Genomic DNA, 25,338 nt, shown 5'->3' on the forward strand with positions numbered 1-25,338 from the left:
CCAGCACCAGACCTACAGAATCCAAAACTTCTAGGGATGGCTCTGGGACTCTGTATTTTAGCAGGTGCTCCATACAATCAGGAAGGTTTGGAAATCAATTTTGATACTGCATATCACAAAGAGGCTTTCAGTAATGGCAGGTGGGTTAGGACCTTTCTTCTAGCCCCTGCATTTTGGGTGCCAAGGAACAGAGAAAAACCCCACAGGGAAGACTGAGGCCCATGTGTCTTTCCAGCGCTGCTTTATTACCCTCACAGCCCTAAACGGGTTTCCTTTCACAGCCCATTTTCCTGATAGGGGATTCCCAAGGGTTCTTAGCTTCCCCTGAGTAGCTCTCCATCTGCTCACTGAATTTCAGCCCTTCCCTGAAAGGAAGAGCCCTAGGTTGTTGTCCCAGCACTTGGGTCATTGTCTGGTATCACCACCACCTGATGCAGGACCCTAGAAGCCTTGCCTCACTTCTCTCAGACTTGGTTTCCTCATTTATTTTATTTATTTATTTTTAAAAAGATTGATTGATTGATTGATTGATTTGACAGAGACACTGCAAGAGGGGGAACACAAGCAGGGGGAGTGGGAGAGGGAGAAGCAGGCTTCCCGCTGAGCAGGACCCTGGGATCGTGACCTGAGCCAAAGGCAGACGCTTAATGACTAAGCCACCCAGGCACCCCTCCTCATTTATTTTTTCTTTAAAGTCTCATGGATGTCTTAAAATACCCTAACTTTGGAGAACCACAGACTCCTGAATCAAATGAGTCCAGTTTTTTCTAAATCTTTTGCTCCGGATCACATGAGAAATTTTAGTTCCTATTTAAAACTATAGGTGTAGGGGCACCTGGGTGGCTCAGTGGGTTAAGCCTCTGCCTTCTGCTCAGGTCATGATCTCAGGTCCTGGGATGGAGCCCCGCATCGGGCTCTCTGCTCAGCAGGGAGCCTGCTTCCCCTCTCTCTCTCTGCCTAGCTCTCTGCCTACTTGTGATCTCTCTCTCTGTCAAATAAATAAATAAAATCTTTTAAAAAAATAAAACTATAGGTGCTAAGAGATAAGAAGATGAGAAATAATAGCCGCTTCCCCCAACTCCTCCAGAAGTCATCAAAGGTAGCAGCCCAAGCGTGAGGCCTTGGAAGGGGTCAGACAAGGAAAGGGAGGGAGGAAATGACCCCTAACAGGTGTTTGTCCCTGGTTGATAAGGAGATGAGCTAACCTTGCAGGGTTACTCTGCTCATTTGATATCACATTAACCAGATAAAGATTTTTTTTCCACTTCCCAGCCTATTTGTTCAATTATCTGGAACATACCCCTAGTTAATCAGAAATAAGTCACATGTCATTACTGAAATCAGCAAGAGAGCTCACATGCTTTAAATATTGTAGTCAGTCTATAGCAATCTTTCATTGCAAGAAAGAAATACTGAGAAGCATCTGGAAATATTCGTTTTCACTTGTAAACCACGCTACAGTTTGAGGGCTTGCCTCGTGCTGAAGGGTCTCTTCTCTAAGACTCCAAACAGCAAGTCACATGTGACCATTTCTGAATGATAAATTATCTGTGCGGATTGGTGAAATCATAGTAGTCAAGCAGTTAGCAAAAACAGGTCTGAAGTCTTCGTTCACCTACATACTTATTCATTACATCTTATTTTAAATGATTACCTGAAGATATATACATATAATTTTCTTTTTGTGGAATCAACTTAAATTTAATAATGACAAGTAGAAATTTGGATATAAGTACTTGGTTGATTAAATTCCTCAATCAGACAGAACTTTTTAAAGCATTTTAAAGTACTCCTAGTTCTCTGTCATCATTACACAGATTACAGATGCTAAAAATAGGCTGGTATCAGTTTACGGATCTTGAATCCTTCACAGAGGAAATAGTTTTCTCATTATTTTCCCTAATTATTTTAAATTAGCAATCACCATAGTAACCTACTGCATATTTTACTTTACCAGCTTAACTGCTATTTGAACTAGATGTTATAAATGATATGACCTGAAATAAAATGGAAATGATCACCAAACATTGACCCCCGGTGAGGATTAAACCCATGTTTTGGAGGCAAGATTTAGAAAAGTCATCTTCCTGATGTTTCCGCACTGCACTATTAGACTCAGCTGGGACACTGTGGTTCCCGGAAAGCCCACATGAGGCCCAGTACAGCAACCTCTTTTTCCAGAAAATCTGGTAATTCTGTCAGCTGGTGACAAAACAGACAACTCTTTGTCCTCACATCATGTACATGCCAAAAAATTACGAAGCATTTGTCCCCTTCAAAGGACACCAAAAGCAGTCGCTATATAAAATCTCTTCCCTTGTGATGTCCTTCTTTCCTGAAGTGCTGAGGCGCTGCTGGGGCAGCTGAAAGGACTTGCCCTAAGTCATCAACTAATCCAGTAGGACGCAGCTCCGAGGGAGGGGGGAATCGTGAGGGTGATGTTTCGGTTTGTTTATTTATTTGTTTTAGTGCAACATTCTAGCCAGTCCTTAGCTGTTACCCATTCAGTTACATCTGCACAGATATACCTTCTTGTCTTTGATTGTCAGGCCTATGAATCACCTGCATCTCCTTGTCCTTGCTAGAGCAAGGCCTCCTGGGCCCCTCGGTTCTCAGTGAAATGGGTGACATGTGTTTTCCTAGGGACACATACCAGCATCCATTGGTGTGTCCCTGTCCTCCCAGTCCTGTTCAGTCCTCCAATGCTGGGCCAGAGAGTGGCAATCCTGCTCTCAGAGCTTCCTACACTCTCCATCTACCCTCCTACAGCTCCTGACTGGCTGGTGGAGGTATAGGGTAATTCAAGGTCAGGGTGAGGCTCAGGTAATTTGTAGCACCCCACCCCCAGGGGCCATCTGCCTTTGTCTTCTGAGAGTGCTGTGTCCAAGAAAGTCTGAGAAGAGCCCAGGGGGAAGTTGTGTTTAGGCCCCCACACCCCACGCTATGGCCAGTATGGGCTCTGGCCACAGGCGTCTTCTGGCCTGTCCCCATCACCTTCCCTGCCAGGGCATGGGCTCCCATGGTGATCGCCAGGAGCTGAGCAGAGGACCAACAGCAAGCATGGAGTCAGGGCCAACGGAGCTTTCTTCGGGTAGGGGGTGATGAGGAGGAAACCCCCACTTATCCTGTAGTGTAGACAGCAATGAATTCGAGGGGAAAGGCAGCTCTTAAGATATTTTATGGTGGGGTGCCTGGGTGGCTCAGTGGGTTGGGCCACTGCCTTCGGCTCGGGTCATGATCTCAGGGTCCTGGGATCGAGCCCCGCATCGGGCTCTCTGCTCAGAGGGGAGCCTGCTTCCTCCTCTCTCTCTGCCTGCCTCTCTGCCTGCTTGTGATCTCTCTGTCAAATAAATAAATAAAATCTTTAAAAAAAGATATTTTATGGTGAATCATCTAGGTTCTTTAGCATCCCAAGACATTTACCTCATGGACCTGAACTGTTTTTAAGTTATGGTTCTCATAACTGATAGATGGTATTCATTTGGTTGTCCTGGCTCTTTGGGACTGAAAGTTCTTGGCTTGGACAGTTAAGTATTTCATAGACATTGCCCTTCTCGGTACTGTTAGTAAAAAGACTTGTCTAAAACTCCAGTCATGTGAAAGAGCAGAAAGAACTTGGTGTTAGCTGTCAGCTCTCCTCTGCTGCCCACCCGTGGTGAGAGGGTCATGGCAGGGACCCCCACGGTGCTGCCAGCCCGAAGGTGCTGTCCCCTAGGAACTCCACCACTTGCATCTGGGACCTGAAGGGAACTTCCTCTTCTTGGATCAACAGCCAGGTCTGGAGGTGAGTGTCTATCATCTTGTCAAGGAAACAGTGTTTCCCAAAGAAGAGCTTTGCAACGAAGTCTGAAAGCTCTTTTCAGAAACCAGGAGGCCCTTTCCCACAAAACTTTAGGAAGTCCTATTTTCACCAATCGCTTCACGGACCCAGTGCAGCTCTGCTGGACTTCCCAAATGCCATGCTTTGACTACTTCAAGCTTTCCACCGAAGTACTCCAAAATCATTTTTTAAAGACAAATAGGGAAATGGTATGCCCCCCCCAAAAGGAGCAGATGGGGCGCCTGGGTGGCTTCATCGGATAAGTGCCTGACTCTTGATTTCAGATCATGAGCTCAGGGTCGTAAGATCAAGCCCATGTCATGCTTATGCTTGTCTCTCTCCTCCTTCCTCTGCCCCTCCCCTGCTCACACGTGCTCTCTCTCCCTAAAGGGGGGGAAAAAAAAAACACAGGAGCCAGGTCTATGAACTCATCTTAACATTTTGCATCGTTTTTCCTCACGGTGAGGTCTGTGGAACGGCAGCAATATCGCAGTCACCGGGAGCTCACGAGTGATGCAGAAACTCAGGCCCAGGCAGAAAGTGGTTCCCACCCTAACCCCCGCCCCCAGCCAAGAATTACGCAGAACAAACAGCTCCTTCGCCATCTCTTGGGCATCAGCTCACTGAGCTGAAGCAGTTACGGGTTTATTCTGTTTCAGCTCGTGTGTCTCTATGCTTCTGAGCATCATATTATTTACTCCTAATTATGGAGCAGTCCCTTTTAATCCATTATTTTAAAATCTTTCCTAATTAAATTCTGAGGTAAAGAATCTCTCGAGGAGCCTGCGGTGGCATCCTGGTGGTGTCCCGACGACCCTTTGTGTGCCTAGAGAAACACACTCTGCCAGTCTCAGAACATGCTGGTGGCTGCAAAGGCCCCAGGCTCACCTTCCCTTCCACTTTCACCACACGGAAGAGTTTTCTCAACAAAGACAACCGAATAATCTCATCGAGGGGGGACATCTCTGCCTTTCTGCCTAAACCTGCATCCGTCATCTGGTTGGGTGGGCTGCGGTGACTAAGGGGAGCTGGGACCACGGAGGGCATATTTGTGAAGCCTCAGTGGGGACCGGATGAACTTTCCTCCTGGTAGCGGGCCACACATCCGGCACAGCTGTGGGCTCTGGCAGCCGCCCGCCCAACGCTGGCAGCTTAATTAGACTTTTTATCTCCCCATTCGTCTGAGGACATCTGAAACCTTCAGTGTGGCCTGTCACTAATTAGGTGACTAATTAAATAGTTAGTGCTTACTTGCTGATCTCAGAGCTAAACCCCCGTGAACAGGTTGGTGGTTGTCATTGTTCTGGCCTGTCAGTCTCAGCCCCCCTGAATGGATGGACACGGGCTCTCCCAGATTGTCCTTTTGAGACCCAGGCAAACACAGCACAGGTGTGAGCTGCTGCCCTCCGCTTTGCCCAGGGAGCAGACAGAGATCAACAGGGGGCAGGTCGCATCTTGCCTCTTGATATGTTGACATCACAGTGGAACCCGTCAGGGGGCCCACACCGAGGCCCCAGTCTGGTGGCTGGGGTCGGGTGGGGGAGGGGAGAGGAGGGCCAGCCCTGGGTGGAGCTCAGAGAAAGACCTTCTTCCCCCAGAAAAAGATAACCCACACTCCCTGGTGTTGCTAATCACAGTTGAGTCTCCTAATCAGATTCCAAGATTTAAATGGAATTAATGTTCAGTGAGAAAAATCTTCATTTACTGAAATTGTCCATTCCTGCTCATTTCAGGATAACTTTTCGTATCTACTACTGCCCACTTTAGAGACTCCCGGAACAAAAGAAAAGCGAGACTCTTTGAGCAATATGAGGGCTTTGGGGGGGGATAAGCTTATTGTCAATTTGTGTGCGGGCGTGTGTTTTTTCTGTGATTCTTTGGGGTTAAGTAGGGCATTCATTCTTCATGGTCACACAAAGTACAAACCACATGTGCAGACTGAATAATAGACTCGCCCACCCTCCACCCTCTACTATCAGATCATTTCCATCATTTTCAAATGATGATGTCAGTGCCTGTCTTGGGTTGCATTCCTTCAAAAGCTGAAAACAAAGAATTTGGGTGCAGGCAGTTTATTTGGGGGTGATTCCAGGGAACTACCTGAGACTGCAGGGTGGTGAGGTGGGAAAGGGAGGAAAGTTAACAACACCCCCCAGTGGGTCGTTGTGTGCAACTGAGACGTAATTCCATACTGGGGCCCTTGAAGGGACACAACGGAGAGTGGCTCCTCTTTGCTTAACCCTCTTCCCTGGCACAAGGGTTAAATCAGGTGATACATGCTAAGCATCTGGAAAAGCCTAGCACTCAAAATTTATTAGACCAACACTGCCCCACTAATTAAATCTGCATATCTAGTTCCCTTGTGGTTGCTTTGCATTGTCTCTCGTATGAGGGAAGAGACTGGGGAGGTAGAGCCTTAATATGGAAGATGCTTTCTTCCCCAAGGATTAGGGATGAATCATGGATATTTCCTGCCACCCTATGTATCTGTTCCTTCCAAAGGTTCTGGTCTGGCAAAGACCTTCTCTTGAAGTTCAGTTAAAATGGCCATGGTCTCTGGTTTAACATCAGGAGTACCAAGCAAGCTGACCAACACTCTGGGGTGTTTCCATTTTGCAAAGCTGCTTGACTATGAAGAAAACTGGAGTTGCTCCCTGCCCTTTTAGCTGTCTACCCAGATTTGGGGATGTAGGGGCCACATCTCTGGCTCCCACTGACCATCACTGCTTTATGGGCTGCCATTGGAAGTTTCTTAGGCCCTTTTGTGATACTTGGATGCTTTGCAAACCTTAATCTGGACATATTTTGGGTCCTCTATTCTGCCACTGACCTCAAGTTGATCATGTAAGTCTTAAGGGGGCTCTGAGTACACTCCCAACCCCAAATCCAGGAGTTCCCTTAAAAAAAAAAAGCAAGGCCAAGACAAAAATTTCAATCTTTACTCATGTGTCTCAAATACTTAATGGGATCATATACTTCCTCCATTAAAACTGGGGCACCTGGGTGACTCTGATGGTTGGGCATCTGCCTTCGGCTCAGGTTATGATCCCAGGTCCTGGGATTGAGCTCCACGTCAGACTCCCAGCTCAGTGGGGAGTCCGCTTCTCCCTCTTCCTCTGCCTCTCCCTCTTCCTCTGCCTCTCCCTCTGCCTCTCCCCCTGCTTTCTCTCTCTCTCTCTCTCTCTAATGAATAAAAAAAATCTTAAAAAAAATAAAATAAAACTTATATTAAACTCTCTCCACTTTTCTTAATCACCCAAAACCCCTGGGAGCCTCTCATTTTTCTCTGCCTAGAACAGTGGACCACCAACATGGACATCTTTTGGGAACTTGTTAGAAATACAAATTCTCAGGTCCCATCCCAGACCTACTATATCGGAAACTTGGAGAATGGGACCCAGAGATCTCTGTTTAAACAAGTCTTCCTCTACTTGGATATCATTGGCACTGGTCAATATTATCCATCTCCATCCTACTGTCCCCACCTTTCTCATATGCAGCCTCACTCCCCAAAAGACTAAGGACACCATACGCTCCTAGTCACATCTCCCCGACCAGCCTCAGCTCTGAATCTACTAGTCACTTTCTTGCTTTCTCATAGCACCCACCAGTTGAATTCTGTTGATCTGGTATAAGCAAATAAAAGTGGCTACAAGCACTTTGAGGGAATAAGGATGTATCAAAATGTCACTTCCCTTACACCATTTGATATTGGGTGGAAATTTGGAGGAGAGGCCTGGGAACCCAGGAATGGTCCTTCTGTAGGGCTGCCAGGTACCCTGCCCCTCTGGAAAATTGGACCACTTGGAGCCACTGTATAAGACTCAAACCAGGCAAGGCCCGCTACTGGGCACCTGGCCTCTGGAGACCATGTTGATCTCTAACTTGAGTTCTCCAAAGAGAATTTCTTTCAAAGGGATAACCAGAATCTTCCCAATATATCATCATAGTAAGGCACTTGGGCTTAAAAAAAAAAAAAAAAAAAAAAAGACTTGCATATCCTTGTGCTGGAGAAAAATGTTGTGATCGGCTTCCTAGACATGAGGTTAATGTTGAGTAACTTTTTCTGTAAGTAACAGATTGTGAAAATTCCAGACTCAACAACTCTGTACATCAGAGCTACTTGTGGGAGTGGGGGTAGTAGTTTTAAAGTTTCCTGGGCCCCTGTTCCTGTGGCTATAATTCCCAGGCTAAGGTGGGCCTAGGAAAATGTATCTTTAAGACTCCCCATGTAACTCTGACATGCACCCTTGGTATTGTAACCAGTTATGTAGACATTTCCTCAAAATTGGTGGTCTTATCTGTAAGGAAACCCATTTCCCCCTATAATTGCTCATTGTAATTAACCTGTTTTTATGAGCTTGTTTTTCAAACCACATTTTCTAGTTCTCAAAAAATCATATAACTTCTAGGTCATATCATTACTTCAGGGCTTACCAGGCATAATTATTAACTTATCGTTAAACATGACATAGCTGAAGGCATTACCCCATATCATTGTATTTATACACTAAATTGGACCTAGCAGAAAGCGTTTCATATACTTCATGCTTAAACTGTCACCAATAAGAATAAAGGTCCAACAAGAGCTATCTGCCAAGCATGAGGAAACCTGCCTGTCTTGTGTTAATAAAACTTTGTATCCTCCAGCATTTGCCCCAAACATAAAACCCGTCCTCATCCCCACCCCCCAACACCTCCAGGAGTGATCTCCCTCACTGTGGAATCTCCACAAAGCTTTATTTCAGTCTTAGGGACCTGACTGATTGGTGTCTTCTATTTTGCCATCTCTTGTGTGCAGAGGCTTTCCAGACGGTCTTTTGTGACTGCTGTCTTGTTATTACATCTTGTACATGCTCCGTGTATATAAAAACATGTTCAAAGTATAAATGCATAACATTTTTACTTCATACACACACACACACACACACACACACACACACACACACACATGAGATCATTTCCTATACATTATAAAGCAAAATTCAATTTCATCTTAGTTTGTTTTGCTAGAACTTCCAAATTTTATTCTTCTTCGTTTAGTGACCCTTTCAAACATTACATTCATTTTCATTTCTTCAGTAAGGATTTATGTTTTATTTCTATGCTGAGATGCACAAGCTATTCATCTGAGATCCTGAATCCCCACACCTTCCCTCCAGTCCCTTACCTTGGCACCATCCCTCTCCCCTGATGGGTCCCTGGAGAATTCATAGAGCACCTATGTTGGTCTAGGCAGGCACCCAGACCTTGTTGTTGGGTTCAGGGTTGATTCTAGATCCATTGTCCCAGGACACAAGCCTGGACTCAGGCAGATTTAAGAGACTTTCTCCTTGGTCCTTTTCTCCAGGCACCATGCTGGTTCCCACAGCGGGCTTCCATAAATAGGAGAACCGTGCAAGTGGCACCCAAGAGAAGAGAGAAAACAGGTTAGGGAGTGAGCTTTGAACTTCTTCCTCACCCCATGAACACTCCACCCACTTTTAGAAGTGCTCAGAATCCTTAACCCCACCCTCTTTGGGTTTCTCTTTCTTTGGTCTCTCCCCCTCCACCCGGAGGTGCGAGTGCGCCATTACTGACAGCAGCATGGGCATGGATGCAGAGGCTATGCTGTTCTTACTAACACAACAAAAATGAAGGAGCCAAAGACATTATCCAAAAAAAATCTCTTTTGTGATCTAAACAAGACAATATTGCTGAAGAAAGTAAAAAAAAAATTTTTCAGGGGAAAAATAGGTAGATTGTCTTAATAAACGTACCATAAATATTTTGACTTGCTTTGCCCTATATTTTTCTTTTGGTGTTGGAAGTTCACATAACTCCCAACTTTTAAGTTCCATCTATATCATCTCCCCATGAATTTTGTGACATTGCGTGAGTATCATTAAGACCGAATCAGATCTGAGTTATTCTTTGACTCTTTAAATAAGCAGTTAGGTCAAATACCTGTCTAGAACTAGGATTTACTGTAATTTGGCAAACATTTTTGTCATTCTTGTGAACAATTCAGAAAGCAGAGATTTCAGTAAATTAAATGGTAACATTTAAATTGATGTAGGATAATTATTTTCTCTCTATATTATCCATTTATTCAAATAGAAGCATTAATGAAAGCAGTTAATTAAATCACTGGCTTTGGTTGCCCTTACTATGCCAAAAAAAAAAAAAAGGAAAAAATTAAAAATAAAAATAATAAGCATTCACTTGGCAGGCTGACAGGTTTCTGTTACCCAGAAGGGTAAGCAACAAGAAAAGTTTTATGTTTCTTTCATCGTATTCACAATAAATTGGCAATGTGACCCTCTTTATTTGAAGGATAAGGATGTTTAGACCTAATTTTGTAGCTGTCCTCCCGAAGCATGGAATGAAACGCAATACCTTTTACTTATTTCCCTGGATACTCTAATCCCTCCCTGCTTTACAAGTATCTTTGAGCTGTTCCTCCCCTTGTATCCACAGCAACATAAAATCCCCACTGGAATTATCTGCTGTGAAAATGCAGGTGCACTTGTTTAATGTTTCATTGGCTTGAGCACTTAACTTGAACTTTTTTTTTTTTCCGCGGCACCGTGACCTTTGATTTTGGAGCAGAGGGCTCACAGTGATGTTAGAAATTGTTTATGTACACGAAGCCAACGCCATTAGATCTGAGGACCATGTCTTTTCTGTGGTCCTGCTCTTCCTGCCATTTTGTCTACTGTGTGTCCAAATCCAAGATGTGCAAAGACTTTATTATTTATTTATTTGACAGAGAGAGAGAGAGAGAGCACAGCAGGGGGAGCGGCAGGCAGAGGAAGAAGGAGAAGCAGGCTTTCCTCTGAGTAGGGGATCCCGATGTGGGGCTCGATCCCAGGGCCCTGGGATCATGACCTGAGCTGAAGGCAGACGCTTAACTGACTGAGCAACCCAGGAGCCCCAGACCAAAATTTTTAGATAGTTATCAATTTAAGAAATTAAATACTGGGGTGTTTCTGAACCAGATTAAAAATTAAATTAAAAAAATACAGGGATGGAGGGGCACCTGGATGGCTCACTGGGTTAAGCCTCGGCCTTCGGCTCAGGTCATGATCTCAGGGTCCTGGGATCCAGCCTTGCATCGGGCTCTCTGCTCAGCAGGGAGCCTGCTTCCCCCTCTCTCTCTGCCTGCCTCTCTGCCTACTTATGATCTCTTTCTCTCTCTCTCTCTCTGTCAAATAGATAAATATAATCTTAAAAAAAAATACAGGGTTGGAGGAAAAATGTGGACTCATTCATATAAAGGCATGAGAGAGGCAAGGAACCTTCATTAAATAACAAGAAGGTTAATGAGTTTAGGTTACCCCTGATAGAAGCGCCTTACATACCATGCTCAGGCATTTGGACTTAATGTATTAACTTACTTTATTTAAAATTGTTATTTATTGTTATTGTTATTTATTGCAAATGTTCTATGCAGCAGACAATATTCTAAACATTTTTACCAATTCTATCATCTAATCCTTGCAGCACCCCTACAAGGCATTAGGTTCTTTTATTCCCATTTTACAGACTAGGAAACTGAGCAGCAGATAGGTTAAATAAGTTTCCATTTTCCCAAGGTCAAAAAGCTAGAAAGTACTGGCTCCTGGGGTCTAACCGAGGCAATCTGACTCTTGAGCCCATGGTCTTAGCTACTCTGCTCTACTGCCATCAAAGTGGTGAGCCAACGTGGAAACTTAAAACCAGGAATGATTGAGATTTGATTTAATTTAGAAAGAGGTTTCCAGTGTCTGTGCAGAAGATGGGCAGGAGAGAGACTCGCGCCAGAGAAACTCTCCTGAGACCATTTCTCTAGGCAAGAGGGTGAGCTAAGGCAATGTGTCCCGGGAATGTTGGGTGAGGCGCATTCCAGACATGTGGACCAGGTAAAAGTGACTGGACATAGCAACCAGCTGTGGGAAGTGAGAAAGAGAGGAGGAGTCTGAAGTTGGCTCTCTAATCCCCTAACTCGAGAGATGGTTAGTTGGTCATGCCTTTGATGGAGATAAAGTAGCAAAGGAATGGGGCTCCAAAGACTTGTGTTTGGACACATACTGAATTTAAGATGCCTGTGGAGCAGCCCCATTAGGACTTTGGAAATTGGGTTTCAAGCTCAGAAGGAAGCTATAGTGTAAATATTTAACAGGAAGTTGTGGTGGTAGGTAGCACGGCCCAGGAAGCAGGCATGAAGACTGGATGCTCGTGAGCAGGGATAGATGGGCAAAAGAGGAGCTGATAGAAAAGCAATCATAGAAGAGAACCTTAAGATAATGTTGTTCCAGACAGCATGTTCTATGGCTGCAGCTTATGGCCAGGGTCTCTGTTATGGCTCTGGCTGTTCCTATTTTCTCCATTCACATCAGTAATAGGATCCTATCCTTACGAGTTCCTGGATGACTCCCTGTCCTCTTTCAGTTCCCAGAGCCCTGAAGACACCTCTGCCTCTATTCATTTGAACCTTGTGGAGTTAGCCACCTATTACCTGCCTGGACCCTGATTGATAGAAGGATTTCCCCCATGCCCACCTACCCTTCCTTCATGAGTCAGCATGAGTAGATATTTCTAGTTGCCTCCCAGTATGTATTCTGCACTTTGTTCTTGATAACAGAACCTTGGGCAATGTGGTTTTTGAAAAACCGCATTTTACACGTTCCCTTTCTGCCACATGTGGCTGTGTCATTGAGTTCCAGCAATGTAAGCAGAAATGTCATGTGAGACTTTTAGTCTCTTCTTAATGGGCAGCCCTTTCCACTCATGCCTCTTTCCCTTCTGCTATAATGTGGATATGAGATGCGATGTCCGGAGCTCCAGGAACCACTCTGGGCCTTAGGGGACCTTGATAATGGAAGCCATCTTGGAGAAGTAGTCAACAGGGATATGGCCCCTGTTGACTGCATGACTCCTCCTTATCAGCACGAACTGGTTACTTCCAGGTTTATTAAGTACAGTAGTAAGACAAATGTGCTAGTATAGAAGCAGGGAGAGATAGGGGAGGAACACGAAGAGGAGACAGGGTTATTGGTGAGAACCTGTCTTCTGAATTAGGGAGAATGGAAGAATATTCTTGTCGATGTTGCTGGAAGTGACAAGAAGGGAAACGGAGTAGAGGGGGCCTGGTGGCTGGTCTCTGTTTTATTTATGACTGTGGGAGAATGAGGAAAGGGGATCAGAAGAAGAGCAAGAAAGGCTAAAGTAGTGACCTTGAAGACTGGATAAAGGACCCGAGCGGCCACAGTGAAGAACACAGAAGGTGTTTGGCTAAGGCAAAAGGAAAGGAGTGGGAGGCTGGTGCCCTTATAGATAAAAATCCAGACAATGCCCCCCACTCAAAATCTTCTGGAGAAGTCTTTAATTGCACAATTGCATAATTCAGGATATTACAGTGTGACAATTTGGCAATTTAGAAGTCATTTGATCCATGTTGTTAGATCGTTCAAATTATTCAGTGCCAAAGGGATTGTTTTTGTAGTAAAAGCTATAGCTGTATAATTACTAAGCTGCCTGTTCACATAGAGCTATAAAAATGGCCTGTATGTAACTGTATTATTAGTACAACATAAACCACATTTCCATCACATAGGCACCAAAGCCAAAATAAATTTTAGCTTCATGCGGTACAAACATCTATTATTATTTGCATTTTCTGTTAAATGGAACTAGATTAAAGACCTGTCATCAGTGTGCATTTGCAGACTGGCAGCCCTAAGTAGCTGGGGTTAATTGCGACCTTTATGTTATTTGAACATATTCAAAAATTTTATTCTTATTATTAGAGGATAAGACGTACTTGGTTTTCTTTGTATCAAATAAGAATATTCATTCTTAAATGACATGCCTCCTTAGAGACTTAGAGCACAACCTTTCATAATATTTAGCTATTTCTAAATGTCAGGTGCTGTTGAGTTTATTACATTGCTGGCCCGTGCCGTTACCAAAAGTCTCCTGTTTTTAGTGGTACTTAACAGATTGTCAGTAAATTGATAGCATTTCCACGTTTGGAAAATTTCCAGTTTCCTCCTGGGAAAGGAGGGCAGGTGTTCCCCCTCGAACCTGGTGAAGGTTTCTTTTTTGGCATTTGGTTTTTTTAAGTGGAGGTGTGAACGCGGAAGAAATTTTAGAGAGAAATATCTTTCTCACCATCCTAGGAAAAGATCAACTCGCCCATAAAATTTTACTGACTGTAGCTGGAGGGCGAATTTGCAGCACGAATATTTTAATACGTAAGGGGAATCATGGAATGAGTCTTAAACACGTCAGTCCGTTAGTGGCCTCTGCTTATGTGCTTGTGCTGTGTACCTAATAACGCTCACAGGGCTGGTCAGAGGACAGCCGGGGGAGTGCAGAGGGCACTGCCGGAGGTCGGAGGAGACGTGGCTCTCATCTCTGGACCTGGGGCCCGTGAGCTTCGGGACCATGAACAAATTACCTAGTATTTACAACCTTGATTTTCCTCTGTATGAAATGCAGATAATAACCACTTTCCCCTGCCCTGGCACAAACTGCCTTGAAGATTAATCTCTGTGGTAATGCCCGTGAATGTATCTCAGGCCCTAGAAAGTCTGAGGCAAATATAAAGCAGTTTCACTTCTAAAAGCAACCTTCTAGAATTTTCTGCTAGGTGATACTTTGGTGTCTGATTTGAGTAATTGAGATATATATATATATATATATATATATATATATATATACATATATATATATATATGAGACAGATCTGAAAAAATATATATATAGCTTTTGTAGTAAATGCAAGGTGTGCCATATGTATATATATCTGAAAATAATAAAGTTAATGTTGACCGATGGGAATTAGATGGTCTTTGGATCCTTGTCAACAGTTTGATGTCTATGGGGCAGTGGAGACAGAGGTTAGATGAGAAGATGCTGGAGCCAGAGAGCCTGGGTTCATGCCCTGCCTAGAGACTTCCCTGCTGTTTAGTCTTGAGCACATCATTTTGCCTCAGTTCCACATAATAAATAGGGATATTTTTACTGACCTCATGGTATTGCTGCTTCAAGGACCAAATGAAGGACACACAAAGCACTTGAGTGTAAGCACTCAGAAGATGTTAGCCATAGTGGCTGTGATCCCAAACAACTTCTCGGAAGTAGTCTGCAATTTGAACTCCGCATTAATTCATATTCCGTTTTCCTCCCTCCTCCCAATATTGGGCTTTATTTTGCTTTACTCTGAGAAGCAAATTTTTAAAAAATGAAATGGTGCTGGGCACAACAGTATTGTAGCTTCTGGAAGTTTCTGCAGTTAGCTGCTTCAGGGCCATCTTCCTTTCGTGGAAATGGTCAGTTCTGTTGGAAGGTTTGTGCAAAAGAGTTGCTGAAAAGAAAATGCAACAATCGGAAGACACATGAAATAAAGTTAAATGGAATTATAATAATTCACCAAGTCAAGCTTCACCTCCTTTTTTATGTGTTCTCTTCTCTCTCCTTAGCTCTCATCTGAAGTTTAGTAATCTCACCCTGATTTCAACCCATGGACTCCCTGGAAAAAGGCTTCTGGGCACTGAACAAAGGAAATTTTTAGCAAGCGAGTAAGAATTTCATTTGCTTTTTCATTCTGATGCCTAAATGTCCTCATTTGTGTGCACTTTATGCTAAACACAGTTGACCCTTGAACAACAAGGGGCACTGACCCCCATGCAGTCCAAAATCTGTATACAACCTTTGACTCCCCTAAAATATATATATATTTTTAAAGATTTTATTTATTTATTTGACACAGAGAGAGATCACAAGTAGGCAGAGAGGCAGGCAGAGAGGGGGGAGAGGGGAAGCAGGCTTCCCGCCAAGCAGAGTCTGATGCGGGGCTCCATCCCAGGACCCTGAGACCATGACCTGAGCTGAAGGCAGAGGCTTAAACCACCGAGCCACCCAGGCACCCCTGACTCCCCTAAAATCTTAACTAGTAATATCCTAGTGTTGATCAGAAGCCTTACCGATTACGTAGGCAGTCAATTCACACATATTTTGTATGTTACATGTAATGTATATTGTATTCTTAAAGTAAGCTAGAGAAAAGAAAATGTTGTTAAGAAAATGACAAGGAAGAGAAAATACATTTACAGTCCTGTACTATATTTCTGGAGGAAAAAAAAAAAATCCATGTGTAAGTGGATCCATGCATTTTAAACCCGTGTTGTTCAAGGGTCAACTGTAGTAGATTTCAGACTGGAAAGGGAAGGGTAGCAGGCTTTTCTCTTGGAGTTCAAACTCACTTAGAACATACAAGTACAAATCTGTTAATGAGGAAATAGAGAGTTGGGCTGCCATTTTGTATTTGTGGGAAGATGTCTGCCCTCTAAACAGCTGGGATGGAGCCTGCTGACACAGCTGCCTCTTGCACTTGCCTTTTGAGTGACCGTACAGCACAGGGAAGCTTGGTGACTGTATTTGCATCAGACTAGGCGACTCTCCAAAAGTTCAAAGTTGGGAGACAAAGACGGGGCACCCCCTACCCCAACCCTCTGACCCTTTGTCACGAGGGGCTGATCATGCTACGACCTTCTACAGCGAGCTTCATTGTTTGTATCCCCGTAGAATCACTATTTGTCAACATCTGTTCTAGAAAATGCCATTTCGTTATCACACAGCTTGCATTAATTTTAATTTCCTGTAGCAAAGCATGGGTACAAGAATTACTAGGCTCCCTGCCTCTAGAAACAATGTCTCAATTTTTCCAATGAGGAGGAAGGAAATTGTTCCCTCTTGGGGTGTTCATTTTAGAACCCAGGATGAAGAGATCTTCAAACAGTGAGAAAAACGGCAGCTTCCTTGCCAGCAGAAGCAGGCTCCCTTTGACCTAATACTTTATCAGACGGTGAACTTTTATTTTTCTTGAAGGACATCATCAGGGTAGTAAAAAAGACATGGGTTTTGAGCCGGGTGAATGCAGATTCAGGTGGATGTCCCTATTATAAAGGGGATTTCATGTCTCTGAGCTTCGGAGTTTCTGACAGCGAAAAGTGTATGAAAAGTCAACCTTGCTGGAGTTTGTTGTTGTTGTTGTTGTTGTTGTTAAAATTACTATAACAGCAAGTTCTGACAAAGGGCAGAGGATCAACCGTGTGCATCTCCTTCTCTCATTGCCTATCTTCCAAATGACACGATTCCCAGGAAATGTTGGTCTTGCTGATTAACGTCTCATGAGGAACATTTCAGTCAGCTTGATGAAGGTTTTTGTCAGCGCCCATGTTGGGTATGCTACAGGAGAGAACAGTTAGCAAATGGCTTTCTGCTGGTTTGATTTCGCATGGGATCTGCATGTGACTAGGTGGAGAGTCACCTGGTGGCCCCACTTCTGTCTTTGCCTCTCCACTTTCTCAACTCAATAGCCAGAGCAATGCCACACAAACGTATATCAGATTGTGTCAACTATCAATGGCCTAGAACAGCACTGTCCAATATGGTGCCTACTAGCCACACAGGGCTATTTAAATTTAACCTCAGTAAGATTAAATGAGATTAAAAAATTCAGCTCTTCAATTACATTAGCCATATTTCAAGTGTTCAGACAGCTCCACGTGGCTAGTAGCTGCCAGCTACAGAACATTTCTGTCCTCACAGAAATTTCTAGAATGTTCCGTCCTAAGATCCATTCCTGTCTGCTTACTGCTTTGACTTCGTCTTTTGCCATTGTTACCCTTGTTCTCGCCACTCTAGCCACCATAGCCTCCTTGATGTTCCTAAACCACAGCAGGCAGGTCTCCCCTGGGATTCTTGGCTTAAATGTCAACTTTTCCACGCTCCAGTCACCCTTTCTCTGCTTTGTTCTTTTCTTGCTGCAGAAGTTCTTCTAAATATTTGATAATTTGCCTTTTAAAATCACACTTACTCTTTATATTCTGAATCCTTAACCTCTAATGTAAACTCTATAAGGGCAGGGATTTTTTTGTCTTGTTCACAGTGTGTTCCCAACATCTGGGACTGCTTGGCACACGGCAGGTGCTCCATAAATAATGTCAAACAGATGAAAGTTGCATCCAAAAGTACCTGCAAAAGTTCTCTCAATCAGGTTATAGACATGGACTAAATAACACAGCCAGATGCCTCTGGGTGGGAGACTGCATGTTATCATAATTCTTAGAAACCACAAATTGAAATGTAAACAGGATGTTGCCTTTCCAATGATCCTCCTACCTCAATAAGGGAAATTATCTCTGGTCACGGAGTTTAAAAATAACTAATGCCTTGACATCCATAAATTTAATGATTTAAATTCCTCATTCTAAATACAAATGTTGAACTTCACCCTAACCAGTGTTTTGATAATTGTTGTTATTAATTTTTGAACATTTTTTATTGTCTCCCCATCCCCCCTACCCACCCCAGTTCAGCGTCTTGTAGAGATGTTAATGACATGCTGGGATATAGCAGAAAGAAAGGCAGTGGGAGGAGAGGAGAAACAGGAAGCAGAGAAATCCACTAATTGGACAATCAGCCCTGAATAACGCATGTTAATTGTGATGTTCCTTCTTTAGAGTGTCACAATAAATCCTTTAGGAAAACCTCTAAGGTTCTTTCCAGTTCTGAAGGGCTCTGATTTCATGAAGTGCATATTTCTACCTTGCTTATAGTTGCTCCCCTAGAGTTGGCTTCTAATTTTGCACCTGGAGCTTTGGCCTAAGTCTTCTGACCACTGGCTATGGGGGCAAGCTGGCCACTCTGTACATATGTCCGCTTCCAAAAATTTCCCCATCCTCCAACTATGCTTTCTTCTCCTCCTTATTACTTATTTCCAGAATGTCCTATGAAGACAAATTTTCACATTAGTGTTGAGTCAGGGTCAAACTCACTTGAGAAACATGAAGTTCTATTGATGTTCCTTCTTTGGTTCTTTCTCTCTCTTCCAGAGAACTCTAGTATAGGTATCTATCTGTCACCAACCGATGAGACAGTCCCTGCCATGTTAGAATCCTAATGATCCTTAACTTTGCTTAGGAAGTAATTCTGGAAAACTATCACCAACAGCCTCCAATGTCTAATTTCACCTACATACTGAGTAAATTAACAAAGACCCCAAATGGACAGTAGTTGCCTACACAGTCATACTTTAAACTGGCAAATGTCATTCAGTGTAGTAACAGAGAGTAAAAGTAAGCACCCCACATTCTTCGATTCTTCTGAAGTTTCCTAAAAAATACAAAATAAAACAGTGTTCCTGGTGCCCGTTCCCCCTGGACAGACCTTCAGATTTTAACTTTGAAATATGCATTCTGAAATTATCAACATCACTGTCCTGCTGTCCTTAAAAATAACACTCTCTTAACCTTCACCAAATTCCCCCTGAGAACTTTTATCTTTGAGCAAACCCTCATACGACTAATCCCTGTGCAGTAACTATATTTAATTTTTCCTCATCTTGGACGACTGACAGTACCATTCCTATTATGAAGAGATGGTGTAGCAAATAAGGACAGTCTTTTGTGGGTCTCTCATGAATGTGTGAAATTGGTGAAGTTTCCTATTTTCCTTTGAGCTACCAAAAGGTTTTTTTAAAAGAGAATTTCATCCCACTATCTATTGTATTCTGGTGACAGGCCAGTCCCTGATTTTTTTTTTCTTATTAAAAAGAAATTTTCTTGTTTTTAAGTGTTGTCTCATGGAGAGATACAAAGCCCAGAGCCTTCTCTTTCACAGGCCCTTGTAACGGGGTCTAATGTGCATCCATTACGAGAATTCTTTTTGTGTGGTGAGAGCAGACTCATGTGTGGATCAAAAAGAAAAAATGTTCTCCCATTACCACTTCACAATCCTGTGTGCGTCCAAGGAAAGTAAACAGGATTATGCATCATTAATATTATTTAGAATACTATCCTTCACATACGCATCCCACTTGACAGAACAGCATCTTTTACATTCTCGTGTTCATCCCGTATGATGGTCAAGGCATGTGAGGAGGGCAGTTACCTCATGTCGAGAGGGCAAGAAACTTAAGTATTGAAAGGGCATGCAGAGTCCCCAGGGTCCGGTCTCATTGGTGACAAATCAGGGACACAGGCCATGGCACAGCAAAGCCTAGATTTAAATGAAACACATTGGGGTGCCTGAGTGGCTCAGTCAGTTAAGCATCTGAGTCAGGTCATGATCTCAGTGTCATGAGATCGAGCCCCGTGTTGGACTCCATGCTCAACTCAAAGTCTGCTTGAGATTCTCTCTCCCTCTACCCTTTCCCCCTCTCACCCCCTCTCTAAAAGAAATAAATTTATTTTAAAAAGTAAATGAAACACCCTATATTCTGGGTCTTCAGAACAGGATCAAAAGGTCATGTTCATGAGGTCAGACCTTTCAGAAAATTCTGGAACCACCCTCGTAAAACTCTTTAAATAAACCCAAAGCTATCAAAACCCCACTTTTCTCACGTTAGAGTAGACTGCTCAAACTCAGATGGAACCCAGAGAAGAAAACCTGCCCATGCTGGACCCTCTGATAGCAGAAGTATCAGTTCTCCAAAAATTGCCTTTGCCCTACAGAGTGAATCCCAAGAGTCTCCAGAGACTGTACTTGTTGCAAACATAATTCCCTAATTGACATCTTCTATAAATAAAATGTGTAGTTTTTTGGCATGAATCCATACACTAATTCTGAGAATGAGTCATTTCTCAAAAAAAAATTAGCAAATATGAAGGGTTCTCAATATTCAAGACCTTGACCACTACCTTTGGGAATCCTCAGCAATGTCACTTTCTTCTTCCTCATTCCCTCTGAGTCTGTGGTCAACATGACGATTCAACAGCTAAAGGAAGTTTACACCCACCACGAAATAGAAGCAGAAGAAAGAGTATATATTAATGATTTCACAAAAACACAGATGCCTGTGCGTGCACACACACACACACACACACACCCCCACACTGTTGTAGATTGGCCTATACCAGGTGGAACGATTTAGCTCTAATGGGAAGATGTCAATCTGTGACTACACGTCTCATAATGAAAAATCTCCCAGTGTCTCACTGGGGTCCTGGGAAACTCACAGCAGGGGCACAGACTTGGCCCACTAGGGGACTTGAACCAGCTCACCAGATGTCTAATTAATGTCCATTGTCAGCTACTCAAATGTCACTGACGGCGCTTTTCTCTCCGCAGCCACTGTTTTCAGGACAGAGATTACGCGTTGATGTCACTGGGCTCCTGGGTCAATGTGGTGGTGGGTAGGATGACCGCGATAGACCGAGCAGCCAAGCACGTGGTGCTTTCTAAAGAGGAAATCGTGCTCTACGACCATCTCATCCTTTGTACTGGGCAGCAGTACCAGGTGAGGTTGTACTGGAGATCTCTGTGGGTTTACCATGACACACGTCCTCGGGGTTAGGAGCAAACCTTCCCACCGGGACAGCTGCCATTTTCTCCATCAAAGTGCCCACACGGCCTGCGCATGCGACCAGGATTGCGTTCGCAACCCCTCCCAGAAATCCATTCCAAGAAAAACATTCTGCTCAAGGGTAAAAAAAATCACAGCAAGTTGGAGATATGTCATTCTTGAAGCTGTTGTCCAAAAGTCTAACACTTCCTGCTCACCAGAGCAGAATCCAGACACAACCCGGCATGCATTTGTGGTGAATTAATTTATGCCTCAAGAGGCTAACATTTGGCGGTGGTGATGGGCTCATGCGAAAGTATTTCAAACATGCGCACCTTCTGTCAACCCTTATTTTATTTTGTCTCTCAGTTATAAAACTAGGAAATGTGACTGATTGATTACCCAGTGACCATGCTTTCCATTTGGATTAAATTCTCGAACCACATTTGAGGCGAGCATTACTGGAGACAACGGAAGCTGTTCGATGTCTTAGGGAAGCAAATTTTAATATTCTCATGTTGCACCATACATCAGCAGTTCATGTGGTTCACAAAAATAGGGGCATTTCTTTAATGAATGGAGATTGACTTTTTAACTCCAAGATGGGGGTCTTTTAATTACGTTTTTCTCCCGGGAACTTGGATGGGCCTTCCCGTGGTGGGTTTGTTTCTCACAAGTACGGAGCAATCCGCTCCCACCCCAGGCACTGCCATGCTTTATCAAAGGTCCTGGGTGAGGCCATTTTGTGAATGGCTGTGGATTTGACAAGGGGAGGCGTGTGCAGGTTTTCTTCACAGAGCCCCGTGGCAGACACGTGGTGGGGGGCACAGGCCCCTGAGCAGCTCCCAGCATCACGTTCCTCATGTTCTGAGCCTTGGCTGCACATTAACATCAGCTGGGACACTTGAAATATACCCATGCCTAGGTCTCACCCCCCAGAGGCTCTGTTTTAATTATTCTGGGGTGGAGCTCAGTGATCAGTATTTAAAAACAATAACAACAACAACAACAACAACAAAACCAAAAAACAAAAAACAAACAAAAACAAAAAAACAAAACCTCCCAGATGATTCTAAGCTAAGGCTAAGAATCAGGACTTGAATTTTCTTGACCTAGAATCTCTCCTCTGTACCTTAGAGTGGTACTTCTCATACTGTAATATACCCACACAGCCCCATTTTGTTAAAAGGCAGATTCTGAGCAGGAGCCAGGGAGTGGCTGATATCCTGCTGTTCTCAGGCCAGGTGAGGCCAGCCCTGCTTCTGAGTGGGCCACGCTGAGTATGAGTATGATTGCTTTTCTTTCCCCTCCTCCTCCTCCTTCCAGTACTACCACCACCACTAGTGCTGCTGCTAAAGAAATCCAGTTTTCACAGTGTAGGAAAAGATTTTTTTTTTTCTGGTTAAAGGATAAACACAAACTGGAGGAATACCTTATTCTGATAGTTAAGTATTCCTCTTTGTAAACATTAAACCAGAGGAAAACACCGTACACCCCTTAAGCTTGTCCCCCCCAACCCCCCCACCCCCCACCCCACTTAGTTCCAGCTGCTGCCTGGGACTGTGGACTTTGGAAAATGTGAGTGGAAGACCCGGCCAGCTGTCCAGAGACTCGGGCATCTGCCCATGTGTGTCCAGCTGCCCCTGCAGCTTTAGTCTGTGGCACGTTAAGCTCTTGCCCTTTTTACAACGGGAAAAATGAAATGAAGAAGTGATAAAGGGAGTTCCAATTTAATTTTTCCAGAAGGACATAAAAATTAAAGGTACATAGAGTGATACAAAAAAGGCTGCTGAATTCACTGGAGAGGGCTTCGAGTTCTGATTTATTTTCCTATTTCCTTCTCTTCAACTCTCTCATGGTTTTGTCCCGGTTTTGTGACTTGGAAAAAAATATTTAATGATGAAAATAAAGCTTAAATCCAAAGCAAGAAAACAACCTGTTATAAAATATCATTACAAACTTTAACCTCTAAATAGAACTTTAAATGGCATGAGTCATTCTAAAATATTATGTAGTATTTTTGATATCCAAATACATATCATTTAATTTTTTAATCAGAAAATCCATGCACAAAGTAAAAGATTAAATTGGGCTGCGGGACTGTGTGTGAGGTGGGCTGGTCTCTGCCTTCCAAGCCCTCCTTCTAGGGGCAACCACTTGGAGGCATTTCTATTGTTGGTCCTCAGTGGTTACCCCTCAGAACTCCAAATAATCTGTTTATGGAAGTTTTATCCTTGATCTTTCAACTCCTGACAATATCTATGGCCTTTCCATTTTGGAAGATGAAGCTTTATCTACCTCATATTCAGTACCCTCTAACTCCCCTCCCCACCCTGCCTATTGATTGGGTGTTTTTTTTTTTTTTGTTTGTTTTTGTTTTTGTTTTTTTTTTTTTTTTGGTGGGCTCATGCTGATGCTCATGCACAAAACTCAGGGATAGCTTACAACCGAGGTCCTGGGCTGCCCTCCATGGCATGTGGAGAGCCAGAGAGAGACAGAGAGATGCCTCTCCATGCCTGGTTTTGGGTCTTCTCAACAAGAGGAAGAGTAAAAAATGTGTTAATTCGCAAGGCCTCTTAAAGGGGTGATGCTCCCTAGAAGCCAGCAGGTGGGGCAAGAACACCCCACCAGGCAAGAGAGCGAATTGGGATGTTCGCTCTATTGAGGTGATGTGGGTCAGCAATAGGACATGATCTCCACAGAGGCTAATTACGTCCTTGATGGGGTAAATAAGAGCAGGGCATCCAGAACGGTGCAGCCGCAGCTGAGAGCTTGCAACAAAGAGCCAAAAAGAGAGCTGTGTACACCACTTTGTCTCTTCCCATGTAAGACCTGAGAGGCACTCCCCAATGTCTAGAACAGCACGTGCCATGAAGAGAGCACCCTGGGTCTGGGATGATTAAAGGGGGAAAATAACATCCCAAGAGATGGGGTCTACTTTTCCTCCCCTTGAATCTGGGCAGGCTTGTGACTGTCTCAACCGATGAATACAAAGGAAGTGATGTGGTGTGACTTCCGAGGCTGGGTCAAGGGGCCACGCAAGGTCTCCTTATTTGTGACAGCAGTGGCTCCTGGAGCCCTGAGAGGTCACGGAAGAAGTCCAGCTGCCTACCCTGTGATGGCCATGTTGGACATGCCATGCATGGGTTCTCCCACTGACAGTTCTAGCTGAGTCCAGCCTTCCAGCTATCACTGACAAAGCAACAGACAATGTGCATGAAGCCATCTTTGACCCCCCACCAGCTGAATATTACCAAGTGACTTCTGTTGTTAACAGAGAGAATGAAGGAATTGCCCAGCCAAACCCTACCCACATCTCTGGCCCACAAAATCATGGAAAGTAATAAAATAGTGGTTTTAAACCACTCTTTCGGTTTGAGTTTGTTGTGTAGCAAGAGACACCTGGAACCAAAGGGTACCATGGAATGAAGGAAAGGGAACCACATTTGGAAAAAATCAGAGAAAGAACACACGCTTGACAAATTCCAAAATGTGTGATTCACACACATATATGCACACACACACACTACTGGAACCATTCATCTTCCTTAGTACAATTTGATCACCCAGCCTCTGAAATGGGAGCTGAAGCCATCTGAAGATCAGAAGCTGAGCTGAGAAGGCCACGAAATTCTTAGATGAAAAGAAAGATGAGTAAGAAAGGATTGAAATCAAATCCCTGTCAAGAGACAGGACTGCTGCTGTCTAGTGTAGAGGCTGAAGACAAAGCATAAAGTTCCCCTGGAGGGCTGAGTCAGAGGGCAAAGGGCAAAGGATACCTTTGGCATAAGAAACGAGAAGGTGTCTCTTGTAGATCATTGGTTTACCCAAAGAAGACACCCTCACAAATAGAATAGAGACAGTAAAGATATGCTAGAAGAAAATTTTCCTTGCTTAAACACCATGATATCCAGGCATATATTACAGGTAAAATCAAAGACAAAATTTCTCAGCCAGTTATATTCTGGTGTTATATTCTGATGGAATGTTGGTTCTGTGGGAATGGTAGGGGGAAAATGAACAAATTTCAGGAGAAAAATAACAGATCACCAACCCTCCCCCGCAAATAGAACAAAAAGAAGATAGGCACCCAAAACTTATCTTTCCGGGAGGAAATGGCATAAGAACATTAACTTAGCCTCATAGAATTTTGAAGAAACTGTAGTGATTCAGTAACTATATGCCCACCTAAGTCTCTCCTATT

General features: G+C 43.7%; 1 protein-coding gene across 1 annotated transcript in view; it reads left to right on the plus strand.

Moving 5' to 3' along the window:
- Positions 1-25,338, plus strand: part of LOC111141643 (cilia and flagella associated protein 61) — a 280,919-nt gene that overhangs the window by 151,710 nt on the left and 103,871 nt on the right. Inside the window, exons 18-19 of the mRNA XM_022494366.1 lie at positions 15,268-15,366; positions 20,921-21,089. Of these exons, the coding sequence (XP_022350074.1) occupies positions 15,268-15,366; positions 20,921-21,089 (268 nt within the window). The remainder of the gene's footprint in view (positions 1-15,267; positions 15,367-20,920; positions 21,090-25,338) is intronic.

The sequence above is a fragment of the Enhydra lutris genome, unplaced genomic scaffold (genome assembly GCF_002288905.1).
Source record: "Enhydra lutris kenyoni isolate GAN:26980312 unplaced genomic scaffold, ASM228890v2 scaffoldscaffold6, whole genome shotgun sequence".
NCBI classification, from domain to species: Eukaryota; Metazoa; Chordata; class Mammalia; order Carnivora; family Mustelidae; genus Enhydra; species Enhydra lutris.